General features: G+C 37.7%; 1 protein-coding gene across 1 annotated transcript in view; it reads right to left on the minus strand.

Annotated features, from left to right (window-relative positions):
* Positions 1-1,457: 1,457 nt before the first annotated feature.
* The window catches only part of CDK6 (cyclin dependent kinase 6), a 130,500-nt gene continuing 119,078 nt past the window's right edge, over positions 1,458-12,879 (minus strand). Inside the window, exons 6-8 of the mRNA XM_065628307.1 lie at positions 12,565-12,615; positions 8,464-8,599; positions 1,458-6,634 (exon numbers count right to left, since the gene is read on the minus strand). Coding sequence (XP_065484379.1) covers positions 6,488-6,634; positions 8,464-8,599; positions 12,565-12,615 — 334 coding nt within the window. The 3' untranslated portion in view covers positions 1,458-6,487. The remainder of the gene's footprint in view (positions 6,635-8,463; positions 8,600-12,564; positions 12,616-12,879) is intronic.

Consider the following 12,879-nt stretch of genomic DNA (forward strand, 5'->3'; position numbering starts at 1 on the left):
TATAAATACGCTCCTTTTCCATTATCCCAACAATATTTTCCCAATAGTTCCTTAAAATCTCATTTTTAATCTTTACTAAATGTCAGTTGTTTGTTTTAAAAGAAGGCAATATCTTTTGTCTGATTTTTTTTTGAAACAAAAAATCTATTCTACCACAATCTCCCAGTAAAAAAATATCCATAGCAGAATCTTCTTACTTTCTCTAGCCATGCACAAGTCTCATGGACATTGGGCTGGATGAAGCCCATCAATATATTCTAACGCAGATAAAACATTTAATCTGAAGGAAAAAATGCCATATGGTTAGGGCGTTTTGGTTTGTCTTAGCTGTTTTTCACAGTCTTTCAACAAACACTGGAAATTCGAATATTGCAGAAGCTCTCAAAGGACTTTACTTAAGTCAAAGGAAACTTTCCACTAACTTGCTCACAGCAACCTTGGGCTTTTCTGCCCAGAAATCAACAGGCTCATCTAAGCAAGGTGCTGGCTAATTTCATCTTCCACTGCACACATACAGAACTGATGGTACCTACTTGGCCTTGCAGAATCAATTTTGAGAACACGTTCCTACTTGATTCAGTTCTGTTTGGGTGCCTTTCACTGTCTGAATTAAAAACATACACATAATTTTTCAGGATTTTTTTAAAATGGGAAAATATATCAGTTCAAAATGTTGAATGTTACACCTTAAATAATGATTTTTAGATGGTTTCTGCAAGAATCTAATGAGCTATTTTTTTGTATTATCTGTGCACACTACTCCTAAGTGGTTTTTATGGTTCTTATTTTGTGTATATATTGCATATTCATATACAATACTTGCTAAGCTTCAAACTAAAGGGAAGAAATAGCACTAAGCAAAAGTATGTTTGTCAATTCATAGGTCCACATCTTTCTTCTTTTAAAGGCCTAGTTCACTTAAATTGATGAGAAAGCTTCTAATTTTTTACATAAATTACTGGGATTTGATGGTTACAGAGTTTGGTTCAGAAACTAGAATTATATTACAGCCATTACCTAACAATTTGCAAAGCAAAGGTATATAATAAAATAAATAGATCACAAATAAAACTCCTATTTGAGTTGTACAGCCTGTTAGACTGTTAAAATAGTACTTGGGTTTTTGCACACCTGAACTGTACTTGCACAAAAAAAAGGGCTATGAAAATATAACTTGGGAGGTTGAACACATAAAATCCCATTTACTTTTCTAGAGATTGTTTCTGAATATTTTCTTCATAGAAAGTAATCTGTATACTCCAATACTTAGTAATCAAAAAGAAGTAAAAGTGATAGCTTATTAGCAGTCAGTTACTGAAGATTTCAGCATATAACATGTTATTATTCTCTGTGAAAGAAAAATATATTTCTTAAATTTTCCTGCACAACTGCAGTTTGGAAAAATGCTTTTTCTATTATATGAATTTCAAGAAAATAATTTACACATTAAGAGAACTGTGAAATCCTGTTAACATCAAAAAAAGATCTTGGTATTTAGAGGCAGTTTTGTAGCGATAAAATAAATATGTTAGGTTCCTAAGCTTGTGATCAATTCAAGCTTCAAGCATAACACAACAAAATCACTCTAATAACCTAGTATCTTCTAATTCACATTATATATAAAATCAATCTATTCCTGAAACTACTGTATATGAAAAATACTACGCAAGTGGTTCTATAAAAAAGAGTTCTTAGAATAAACATTCTCATTATTCAACTGTGTCTTATACATGGAACATAATTAATTTATGTAGCCTTTTAAACCAAACTGTGTGGTTTATGATTCATATACATATTTGACAACTGATGTGTTTTCAGTTGTGAGTCAGATAAGTGCTCTAAGTTTGTTGGCTAAAAGACCAGAACAGCATGTTTTCTCTCTATTTTCCATATTAAAGTTGGCCTAATACCTAACAGCAGAGAGAATTTTATGTATAAAAACATGCTTCTCAAAGACAGCGAGTGAACCTGTGAAAAGTAGCATGGCACAGTATTTTCTTCTTATTGACCAAAAGAACCATCAAGTGTAAAAACCACATAAGAGTTACGACACTGGATACCATCCCCCACGCAGAAGATGCTCAAATGCTACAACTTACTGATACCTTTCATGTAAAAGGCTCTGTACATATAGCACCAAATGTCAATATTTTGCGAACATGATTTCCTCATTTTTTGGCGTATTTTAGAACAGAAACAAAGGTACTCTGACAGAAAGGTACTTTGACCTTTACCACTGTGGATTAATAGGCTGCAAAAAACCTGGAGTGTGGGCATAGCCTACACAGAAATATCCACAAACCCTATTTTTAGAATTTTATTTGGCACACAGAAGGCAATATAGGTGTATGCAAAACTAAGGGTAAGCAAGGAGGTGCCCAAATCATCGGTTCTGGGCTGCTGGACTAAAAGAAGCACCATTTGGTAGTAGGGATGTAGGGGACACTGACACTGTGTAGCTATTGAAAAATGGGAAGAATCTTGTTGGAAATAGCACCTGTGAGTGTCTCTGAAACCTGTTTCCATAAGGGAGCTGAAGAAGAACTGGAGAGCTAGAGTGAGTGTGGAGATAGGGTGAAGAGAGAGAAGGGCTGCTGCAGATGTATCGCTATTGTTCAGCTCTTTGCACTTCACTAGCTGGCTTTGGTGATTTTTTTCCTTGGCTATCTGGTTCTCCTGCAGAATTATGTAGTAGTGATAAAAAAAAAAAAAAAGATTGGTGGGAGATAGAAAATGCTCCTTCCATTACTTAGAACACTGTGTTCTCTGCTGAGAAGAGCCCAGTGCCTGGTTGTGGGTGCTCTAGGAGCTAAGCATCTATACTTATTTTTAATATATTTTTTGTTATTCAGTGGTTTTTAGCTGCTGTTGAACCGCTCCTGTAGAATACATACAGGCATAGTTATTGCTAAGAAGAATTGCACTCTGAAGTCTTATTTAAAGGGTGTACAAAGAATTTTCATCACAGTCTGGAACATGTGTTTTAAGGAGCACCTGCTTTTCATATGCACAGTTCCTACGGCCTACGTATACAGCAGTAATGAGTAAAGGTACTCAAATATTAGAGCTATACCAGTAAAAGAAAAAGAGCAAGGGCATGGGCTTGAGCACAGTCCCACAGCTGTCTGTACTGTCTAACAATAAGCATGATTCCTGGCATGATTTTAGCCAGCACCAGTACCTTGCCCAGCCAGGGAACAGGCTTTCCCAGTTCACTAGTGTAAGTGAAGCCCCATGGTTTGGCAGGGAAGACTAGAACAAGAGTAAGCCTATGCCATGTCAAATGGAATTTCTTCCTAAAGGGACTTTGAAAAGGAGGTAATTTGAAAAGTCATTGATTGTTTGAATCTAGGCCATTCCTACCACAAGGACCCCCCATTAGATAAATCTTTTCCCTTACCCTGCCAAGACAGAACATAGATTTCTTGTTTTGTTCCTGCCAGTGCCACTGGAAGGATGTTCCAGAACATAACCATTAATGTAGCCCTTCTCAAGCTGTTCTCCTGAATACCCTCATTTATAACCTGATCCTATATTAGGCAACATACAGCACCATGTTGCAGAAGCTCTGCTTCTGACTCCTTAAGCCAACCTCTGCTTTTCCCTGATGCTCTCTGAGCTCTTCTTCTGATACTACAGATTGGGAAATACTGCTCCAATAGTCACCTTCCTTGTAATTTTCATATTCTCATTAGTTTTGGGGCCAACACTAACCTTTCGCTTAAAGTGTTCTCTTTCCTCCTTTTTGTTTTACCCTAATAATGTACCTACATTCAGCAATAATATTCTCTCTAGCCTTTGCTTTGCTAAGCTTAATACAACGAGCTCTTCTAACATGGAACAGATGCACATCTCTATCTGAGAGTTTTGAGCCTAATTTGAAAGTACCCTCTCCTCCCCTACATTTTCACCTATGATAGTTGCTGGAGAACTCTGGGACAGTTCCCCGACAGCTGCTGGAAACCACACCAGCTGAACACCCTGATAACGTACGTATGATAGCTGGGCGCTAGGTAAAATGTGGAACGTTTTTAGAAGTGCTAAACTGTGTAGAAAACTTTTCTATTTGTTACTGTCACAAGATTCTTCTGAATTTTGGCTCTGTTGTTCTAATTAGTGTTTAAAAACAGTTAGCAAAAATTTTACTTTGGCCTATCCTTTTCTATGAATATTAAAACCTGTTCACACTCAGGTCTATTGACCCATGGAGGAATAGGGCTGGGACAACACCAGCGCGGTGGGTTCGCAGTTCCTCCTGGATGTTGGAACAGCGAGAATGACAGAGGCAAGGCCAAGATTAGAGGGTTAGCTGCTGTGGCTGCTCCCTGGCCTTCAGCTTGCTGCTCATAGAGCTTCCAAAATTCTTGTGTTATGCATCTGTAGTATCTCTGTGTGCGGGTGCCTCATGCATGCTCTTGCCAGGCCTAATTTGCAACTTGCCTGTTCATGCTGGTAGGTTTTGCATAGACATCATTCTGGGCATGGAGAAAAGCACAGGCTGCTGCATGCATGCATGCAAGTCATCCTTTTAAAATCTGGCTTATTTAAACCAGATGAAATGTAACCATCTATAGCAGAGCTATGTGTCTAACAGTAACAAAAAGCTTTATCCAAGAGAGAGATAAGACCCACTCACTATCCTAGCAACGGGCCATGTCCCAGACAGTGCAGATACCTGGAAGAGAGTGAACGTGAAGTTCGCCACAGCAGCCGGTCTATCACAGGACTGAGAAACCTGCCAGGGAGACGGCTACAAGTTTCCGTGCCACAGCTGGAAAAATTATATTGCTCAACTCACTGTTAAGGACCTGCTTCTGCCAAGCATGCTGTGAATGAGGATATAGAGCTGGCTCACGAGCTAGACAAGATGAAATAGAAATGTGGAAGAGAGAAGCCAAAGGGACTATTACAGAGGTAAGCAAAGCTAGCTGCCTCACTTATCATCAGATATACTGCAATAGTGTATATTTATGGTTTTACAGTAAGGGCTAACTCGTTGGACCAATATTTTCCCCCAAGTCATATCCAGGTAAATGCACTAAAATCACGCTAGGGAACAGCTTTTATGGATTTAAAATATTACTTTTTTTTTTACCAGTACAGTATTAAAAAAATAAAAGCTTCTTTTTAAAAATACTGAAAACATATTTTAGTTAAGGTAAAAATACTAAATATAAAAATTTAATGTAATATTTAAAATAACTGTGCTATAAAGGCATGTGAACTGCTTGGTTATTTTGACATTCAATAACGGCACATTAACCCTAGTGGAGAAGCATGTGCCAGTATACCCACATGGTGGTTTAGGAGAGAAGCTCATGCATTTCTGCATAGACAACAAGTCTGCTTAATAAATGACATCTGAGGGATTTTGTGACAGTAATGTTCATGCACTTGTGATGCATGGCAGTGTGGTGCAGGTAAGGCAGCGCAGTGTACAGCATACACTTCAGCACAAATACATATCTGTGCTTATTACAGGTATAGGATTCTCTGCTTCAGAAGAGGAAAGATTTTTTTCTATTGTCCTTTTTGGCTGATAATCAGAACAGGTTGAAGGCAAAAATCTGTATTGATTTTCATTGGCTCTGCTCATGTCTTTGAGCTGCATATCAGGAAATTTGGAATGAGATAAAAGAAAATGTGCATGCAGCTGTTCCCAGAGAGGAATGATGGGTTACATGATGGGCTAGAATGTGCCTGGATTTCAACACAAACTGACCAATAGGAAACTGAAAGAGTCTTTAAGAATAGGGCTTCAGAACTTTTTAAAGAGATTTGTTTTTCACGACATCCACACAAACATAGCTAGATAACTTGTTCGTGTATGAAAAAAACTAAAATTTGAGACACTTATTATGACCATCATCACCACTGTTATTTTTATAGAGCAATAAAATGATAAAATAATCCATCCAAGTCTTCAAGTGGAGAAGCACCTGCATATATGCTATGAATGAACAGTAGCTGGATGTATTAATGCATATACCAGTTAACTGCAGGTTGCAGAGATCTGATATTTCAATGCCGTTGTTTAAATATCACTGTAAGAAATCACATAATAATAATAATAATAATAAAAGTACCAAATCATGCTTCAGCAGCTAGAGAGAGAGATTGCATCATGTTTTGGCAGTGACTCGATCATTCTGCTCCACACTGGCAGCATTCAATATTAAAAGGATAAAATGGCAGGAAAACTGGTCAGCAGCTTCTCTTCGTCTGGAGTTTTCCCAGGTAGATAAACAAAACCAAAGCAAACATAAAGCTGCAACGGGAGCAGGTCAAAGCCTTGGCCCTTGGGATGATCTGATGAAAGTAAACTAGATTGATTTCCTTAGATAAGCATATGACAATCTCAAAATAAAAGATAAGTGCGTAAAACCTCCAAATAATGATCTTCGCTAGAACAGCTATGTGGTTTGTATGGTACAGTGGCCTTGTCAGCTACACATCTTGTTCATTTATGGTTCATCTTCAGTCAGCATTATGATGCATTCACCTCACTGGAGTTTTGGCTGGATGACATGTGAGAGTCCAGATTCTCCTTGCATTTCTCCAGATCATGGAAATATGGGTGAGAGAGGGCAACATAAGCAGATATTCTCTTGGCTGGATTGAACGCTAAGCATTTCTGTAAGTATGAAAAGAAGTTTTTTGTAACTAAAATGTACAGTTAACAGGGCTAACATTGCATATATACATAAATGCACTCTACCTTCAATTTATAATCAGTATGAGACACAACTGGATCTCAGTAGGTGGTGCACAATAAGATGACCATCCATATTAAAACAAGCAGTGGGGTCATAGTATATGAATATGGCATCCCCAAAGCAAATAAAAAAGAAGTTAGAAAATTCAAGTTTTCATAGTTTAGAAATCTCAGAGTTCAGGTTTTCTTGAACTCACATGAACAGGACATCTGTCTCACAGACTGCAGGGAGCAACTATTCATGAACAACTTTTGAATCCCCTCAATGTGCAATGCACTGTTCTTTTGTGGTTATACAAACGTGGACAGCATCATAAGGTATACGTTCATTCCTAGGCTCAGTATTTCTATAGGTGTTGGGCCTTTCACTTTATAGCCTTCATATGCTAATGTTTTGTGTCCAGTTTCTCCCTCTTCTTCCCAGCTTGCCTTCTTTCCAGATCCTTATTCCAGCCATCGCTGAAATATCTCCCATAGCCTTGTGTTTTATACCCTGTTCTCCTCTTTTCTTTCACTCGCCTTCAAATAGTATTCTTCTCTACTATCTCTTCTTTACTATCCTTGTTTAACCACTTTCTACTCCTACTGTTTTTGCTTGTTATCAGAATTTCTATAATTTAACTCTTGAAATTAAATTCAGTGACTTCTAGTCCTACTTTTCCCTTTCATCTGTGGCTCCCAGTTCTCATCTCTTTGACAGGAACAGCTTCCCTTCCCACCTTACCTTCTAGGTATAGATATTTGTCTTCTTCCTCCCTCCCATCACGCCTCACACTCACTGAGCTCTCTGCCATATTTTATTCCTTCTTGTTCCCAGAATCTAATTCTTGTCCCATGTCTAGGTTCCATTTCCAGGCTGCCTGCAAGCACAACAGATGTGTTTCTCCCCTATCATTTCAAGTGTCCAGATGTAGCCCAGCTTACCACGGCTGGGAGCTGCAGTCATAAGGACAATGGAGGATGATCTGCAGTTTCGTAGAGATAACTTTGGTTGGAGATAGCAGTTCCTGAAGGAATGCAGCAAGTCTTTCAAGAGTTGTGCTGAGCCCACTCTATTAAGCTCACGTGATCAAAGATCTTCTAAAGGCTTTCAGTGAACAAATTTAGCTAGATTTCAACACACATGGCAAAAGGCAAACTGAGGCAAGGCTTTTCCCTATATTCTGTTCCAAGACTGAACTTCAGGGCTGGGGTTTATAACGTATCTATAAAAATGATGGAAATCATTAAATTGAATTCAGTGTTACCAGTTGTACCAGCACAATTTGTGTTTGCTTCTGTTCAATTCTGACATTTGTAAGAGGCAACAACTGGTGAATTCCCTATCTCAAGTTTTCAGCATTCAAAAGAAGACATGCAGATGCAATCTGCCTCTGCAACCTATTTCTTGCTTTATACTGGGTCCACTATACCATGAAAAGTAGTAGATCATTTTTTTGCACTCACATCAGGCTTATACTATAAGAATGGCTGACTCAGTGGCACAACAGTGATCAATAACAAGGTCTAAAGACTGGTCAAAAGTACTTCCCTGACACAGTTTCCTAGTCTCTAAATAGTCTCAGTTCTTACACCTGTTGAGCCAAAGGTGATGTCTTTGTGTTGATGTTTCACAGATTTAAATCGATTTGTCTACCTACTTTTGAGCATAACTCCATTAAATAGAAACATAAATGTTTCTTGGCATGTTGCATACACAGTGGGAACTATCAATCATGCAGCTTGGAGAACAATAAATAGAAACTCACAAGAAGCAAGTCTTTGCCCAGTTCATCAATATCTGGTACAAATTTTTCAATAGGTTGTGCGGGTCTGGAAGTGAAAGCATTTCTTGGAAGGGCAACATCATTAGGCCAGTCCTCTTCTTCTGGGAGTCCAATTACACTGTGAGAGGAAAAACATAACGTTAGGTCTGAACATTTATGCAGTCTCCCCTTTGTGTTGATTGTGCTAAGTGGCAGTTTGCTTTATGAGTAAAGTCTTTTTGTTTAAATGAGATTAATTGCACAGTAGTGCATTGATCTCTCTGAAGAGATGATTGTAGGTCCTCAGTGTGCTTGGTAGAAATTCTGTGGCCAGCACAATTTTCTGGCCTAGGTCTCCATTTTCTGAGCCTTTTTGTTGAAAAAGGGCTGAGTGCTTTGGAAGAAAGATGCTCAGTTCTTGACTGGATGGTGCAACATATGTCACACCAGGATGATTAAAAGCAGTAAGTTTCAAAGGGGAATTGCATGCAAGGATCTTTATTCACAAGAATAGGGACTGAGAGAAGAGTGTGGGTCAAGACGAGGGTAAGGCAATAAACGGGATGTTTCATAATGCTTCAAAGCTATGTGCAGTAATTGTTGCCCAAATTTAAACAATTTATTTGCTTCACAATACAAGTTTTAAAGTCTCAGTTCAGCAGTGGCATAGGACTTGAGTGTCCTTATGTTTTCACTTTCAATTGTACTTTGGTATTTCTTTACCCTTTAATACAATATCTTAACTTATTTTTAGAATTTATTTCTTTATTATTTAAATTCTAGAAGATAGTTAAACTTATTAAATAATAATGCTGAAGTTTAAAACCCAAATAAATGAAGGTAAGCCTCCAATGTTGGATCATGTCTAATACATTTTGTGGTTTACTCTGATACTAATACTTGTAGGGTTGAAACGTCAGTTTCTGATGGAAATTCTGGAAAAGACCATACATCACTTGCAGGTTTCAGGGAAAATCAATTTTTACAATCTGTAAAATCGAGATTTTAAATGGAAACGCTGACAGGGGAAGACAAGAAGGAACATAAAAAAAAGTCACTGAATACTTGGGCCTGCACTAAGCCAAGTGCCACTAGGGAGCAGCATTGACTTTCTTACTAAGGTTGGTAGTAAGACATGGGTGAGGTCATGGGTCAACCACTTTGATCTAAATCATAGGTTACCTCATTGAAGTTAGTGGAATTACTCCACATCTACCTATGTGGATTTTAGATTGTAATTTGGCTCACCTAAAATATGTCCAAAAATTAATACGTCCTCATAACCACAGCATGTCTAGATGGGCAAAGCAATTAAAATCTCAGGACAATTTCATCTTACTACATCTGAAGACATCACAGCTCTTGGGAAATCGTGACTTAAATCTGTGTGAAAAATTTAATTTTACTTTTATTACCACAGGTATGGTGGGGCTACGAGGCAACTCCCTTGGCTACAGTGGTTAAAGCCATGTGATTAGCCATTTGGGGATCTGGACCTGTATTACATATAATACAAACAGCACTGTAGGAAGATGTGGGAGTTAAATATTTTAAATAAAAACAAAGTTTAACCTGCCATTCAAATGTGTTTGGTTAGTCCCAGTTTTTTTAACATTTGCGTGAGAGAGCATGAACAAGGCAGAATAAGCACAGGCACAGGCAAAGCTAACAGAAAGAAACAAGGAGGCAGCCTGGCAGACAGGTAGGGTGGACAAGACCTTGCAAGAGTGGAAAGGAGAGATATTTTTAGTGACGCACTCACGTAGTACTCAAAACTCTAAATAATGAATGTCTGAGGAGATGCCCTCACTTTGGTCTGGTAGCACTATCACTTCATTGACTAAGTTTGGGAGTATCTTGGATGAGTTTCACCTCCTGCCAAAGGTTCGGGCCTGGTCTTGAGAAACGCCGAGTACTTCCCACTCCCATTGATCACAATGGGAGACAAGTCTGCTCAAACTGTTGCAGTGTTTAGCCTGAAATCTATGAGGATATCCCACATGCTGATGTTGTCCTGGAAAAGCAGGAAATTGTTTTGGGCCACCTCTCAGGGATTTACCCTCAAACGTGGTGGAATTTTACCTGACGCAAATCAGAAGGCACATGTAAAGCAAAGGTAGACCACAGCCCCATTATCTGAAAGAATGCATCACTCCAGATTGAACGAATATCCTGAAAGTACTTCCTGTCCAAATTAGTCTGGAGAATGAGTCACTACTGTAGGAAGAATCAATCCTCCTACAAGAAGAACTATGCCTAACTGTAAGGGCTTGTCCAGCTGTGAAAACACAAAATAAACACTATTTAGCATAACCCCCCCCAGAACCCAAGAAATAAACTTTTGAACTATTTAAGGAGAACGGCACAAAAGAAACAAAACTAAACTTTCTCTTTAACTTGATGTATAACAAGGAATTTCTTCCAAAATTAGCACGGCATTTTCTCTTCTTGATGAACTATTTTCTGCACAGGTGATCTCAGCCTCTAGAGATGGAAAGATCCCCGTCGGAGGCTGCTGCTCCCAGCCATGCATTTAATCCTAGCCCAGTTCATTTTGATTTTTCCCCTTAAATGTCATAAACTAATCAAAATCCTTAAAAAAAATCACAGCTATGTCTTCTTCAATTATAAAATATCTTGTATGTATCAAAACTGCCTTCATTTAATAAAGCAGAATATTGTAGTACTAAAGGAGTATCTTTGGCAGAAGAAGAAAAAGTAAACTTTAAGGACTGATTTTCTGGATTGGGCAGGAAGAGCTATTCAGCACATGACAAATTAACCATGCAAGTGAGTCACATACACTGGTATGGTATGCAGGAAAGGGAAGTCAACTGTGTGAAATCAAGACCTGCAATTTAGGAACCTTGTATTAAATAATGAAAATGCTTAGAAACAGATCTGTTATGATTTCAGAACTTGAAAAATGGTTAAACAGAGAAAGTCATTATTTGTTCTGTTTAAGCTCTTCTCCCTAGAAATGTTACTATCTTCTCTTTGGAATACCTTCAAGAGGATAGTATTTCAGCCTTGCTCTCTCTCTCTCTCTTTGTCTATCTATTTATTATTTCATCCAGATCCCTGGATCCCTGCAGCCCCTCCGTTTGAAAAGGGAAGACAGAGGTGCAGGGGCAAATGGGCATTCACTGTCTGGAGTGGGACCAGCCCTATGTGGCTTTGATTGCCTAATTACATGGTATGTGCATCAGATCTTAATTTTACACGGTTCTTATAAATTCAGAAACATTCCTTGCTCTGAAGAGCTTTTACAAGAAAAAGTGATATAATCCTACTTAATTACCATATTGACAATATCAATAACTTTATTTTCTGCCCTTTTTTTTTTTTTTAAACTAAGAACTTCTTTCAGAAGAGAACTATTCTATCTCAGGGAGTTTTGAGCCTCCCCATATCCTCAATGTATTTGGTATATCTGAAGAAACAAAACACAAACTCCTAGAATTGTAAAATGGTTATAAAATAAAGCCAAGTAGGTAATTGTTGACAAAGCACATGTTAAAATGCTGATATTTCTTCTGCTCCCACATTTACCTTCCCAACCAAAATATGTACTGTTAATCATTTTACCAGGCTACACAGTATATTTTAAAAGCTAAAATATTTTCTTATGTACAGAAGTATTTTCTGCGAAGAAGTTGTTGGTAATCATCTTAGAGATTTCAGTTTAATAGCAATTTTAAAGTATTCTAATGTTGTTTTCTGAAATACATAAAGAAATTACTGAAAAAGAAAACCTCTGCATTTGTTTATGTGAAGAGAATGTCTTGGATCTAACTGTTTAGGCATACGCATGAATGGTAAATGCACAATATGTTTAAGAGATTTAAAAGGCCCGAAACAGAAGCCTCTCGTAACTTCCTGATGATGGCTGTTAGTTCTGCAGAACTATATTCCATGTTGCTTCCTCCTCCCACTCTGACACAGAATACACGGAAATATCATGTTGCACACAGTAGCAATAGGAAATATGTTCTAGGAATACTTTGTTCTAGTCACATTATTGCATTAAAAACATGGCAAAGAAACCTCACAGTATTTAAATGTTAAACAGATATTGACATAATGCAACTAGTTATTACTTACTCAAAGATTTTTCCTAGCTGATCAACATCTGAATTTCCACGGAAGAGTGGTCTGAAAGAATAAAGAAATATTTTTAGGATGTGACTTGCTTTAATTAATGTGAATTTATATTTGTCATTGACAGCTGCCAACATAGAGTGAAAACGTTATTTTTTTTGAGACGCCACTTCTTCTGCCTCCACATTTTATCCAGTCTGTGAGTCAAATTTCTACTAAAACTGATAAAAAAGGGGACAGATGAGACATATTTTTGAATATACTACTTTTGAAAATTTAATTGCATTCTTTAATGAAATAACCTTCTCTATCTCAACT

The sequence above is a fragment of the Caloenas nicobarica genome, chromosome 2 (genome assembly GCF_036013445.1).
Source record: "Caloenas nicobarica isolate bCalNic1 chromosome 2, bCalNic1.hap1, whole genome shotgun sequence".
In the NCBI taxonomy this organism is placed as follows: Eukaryota; Metazoa; Chordata; class Aves; order Columbiformes; family Columbidae; genus Caloenas; species Caloenas nicobarica.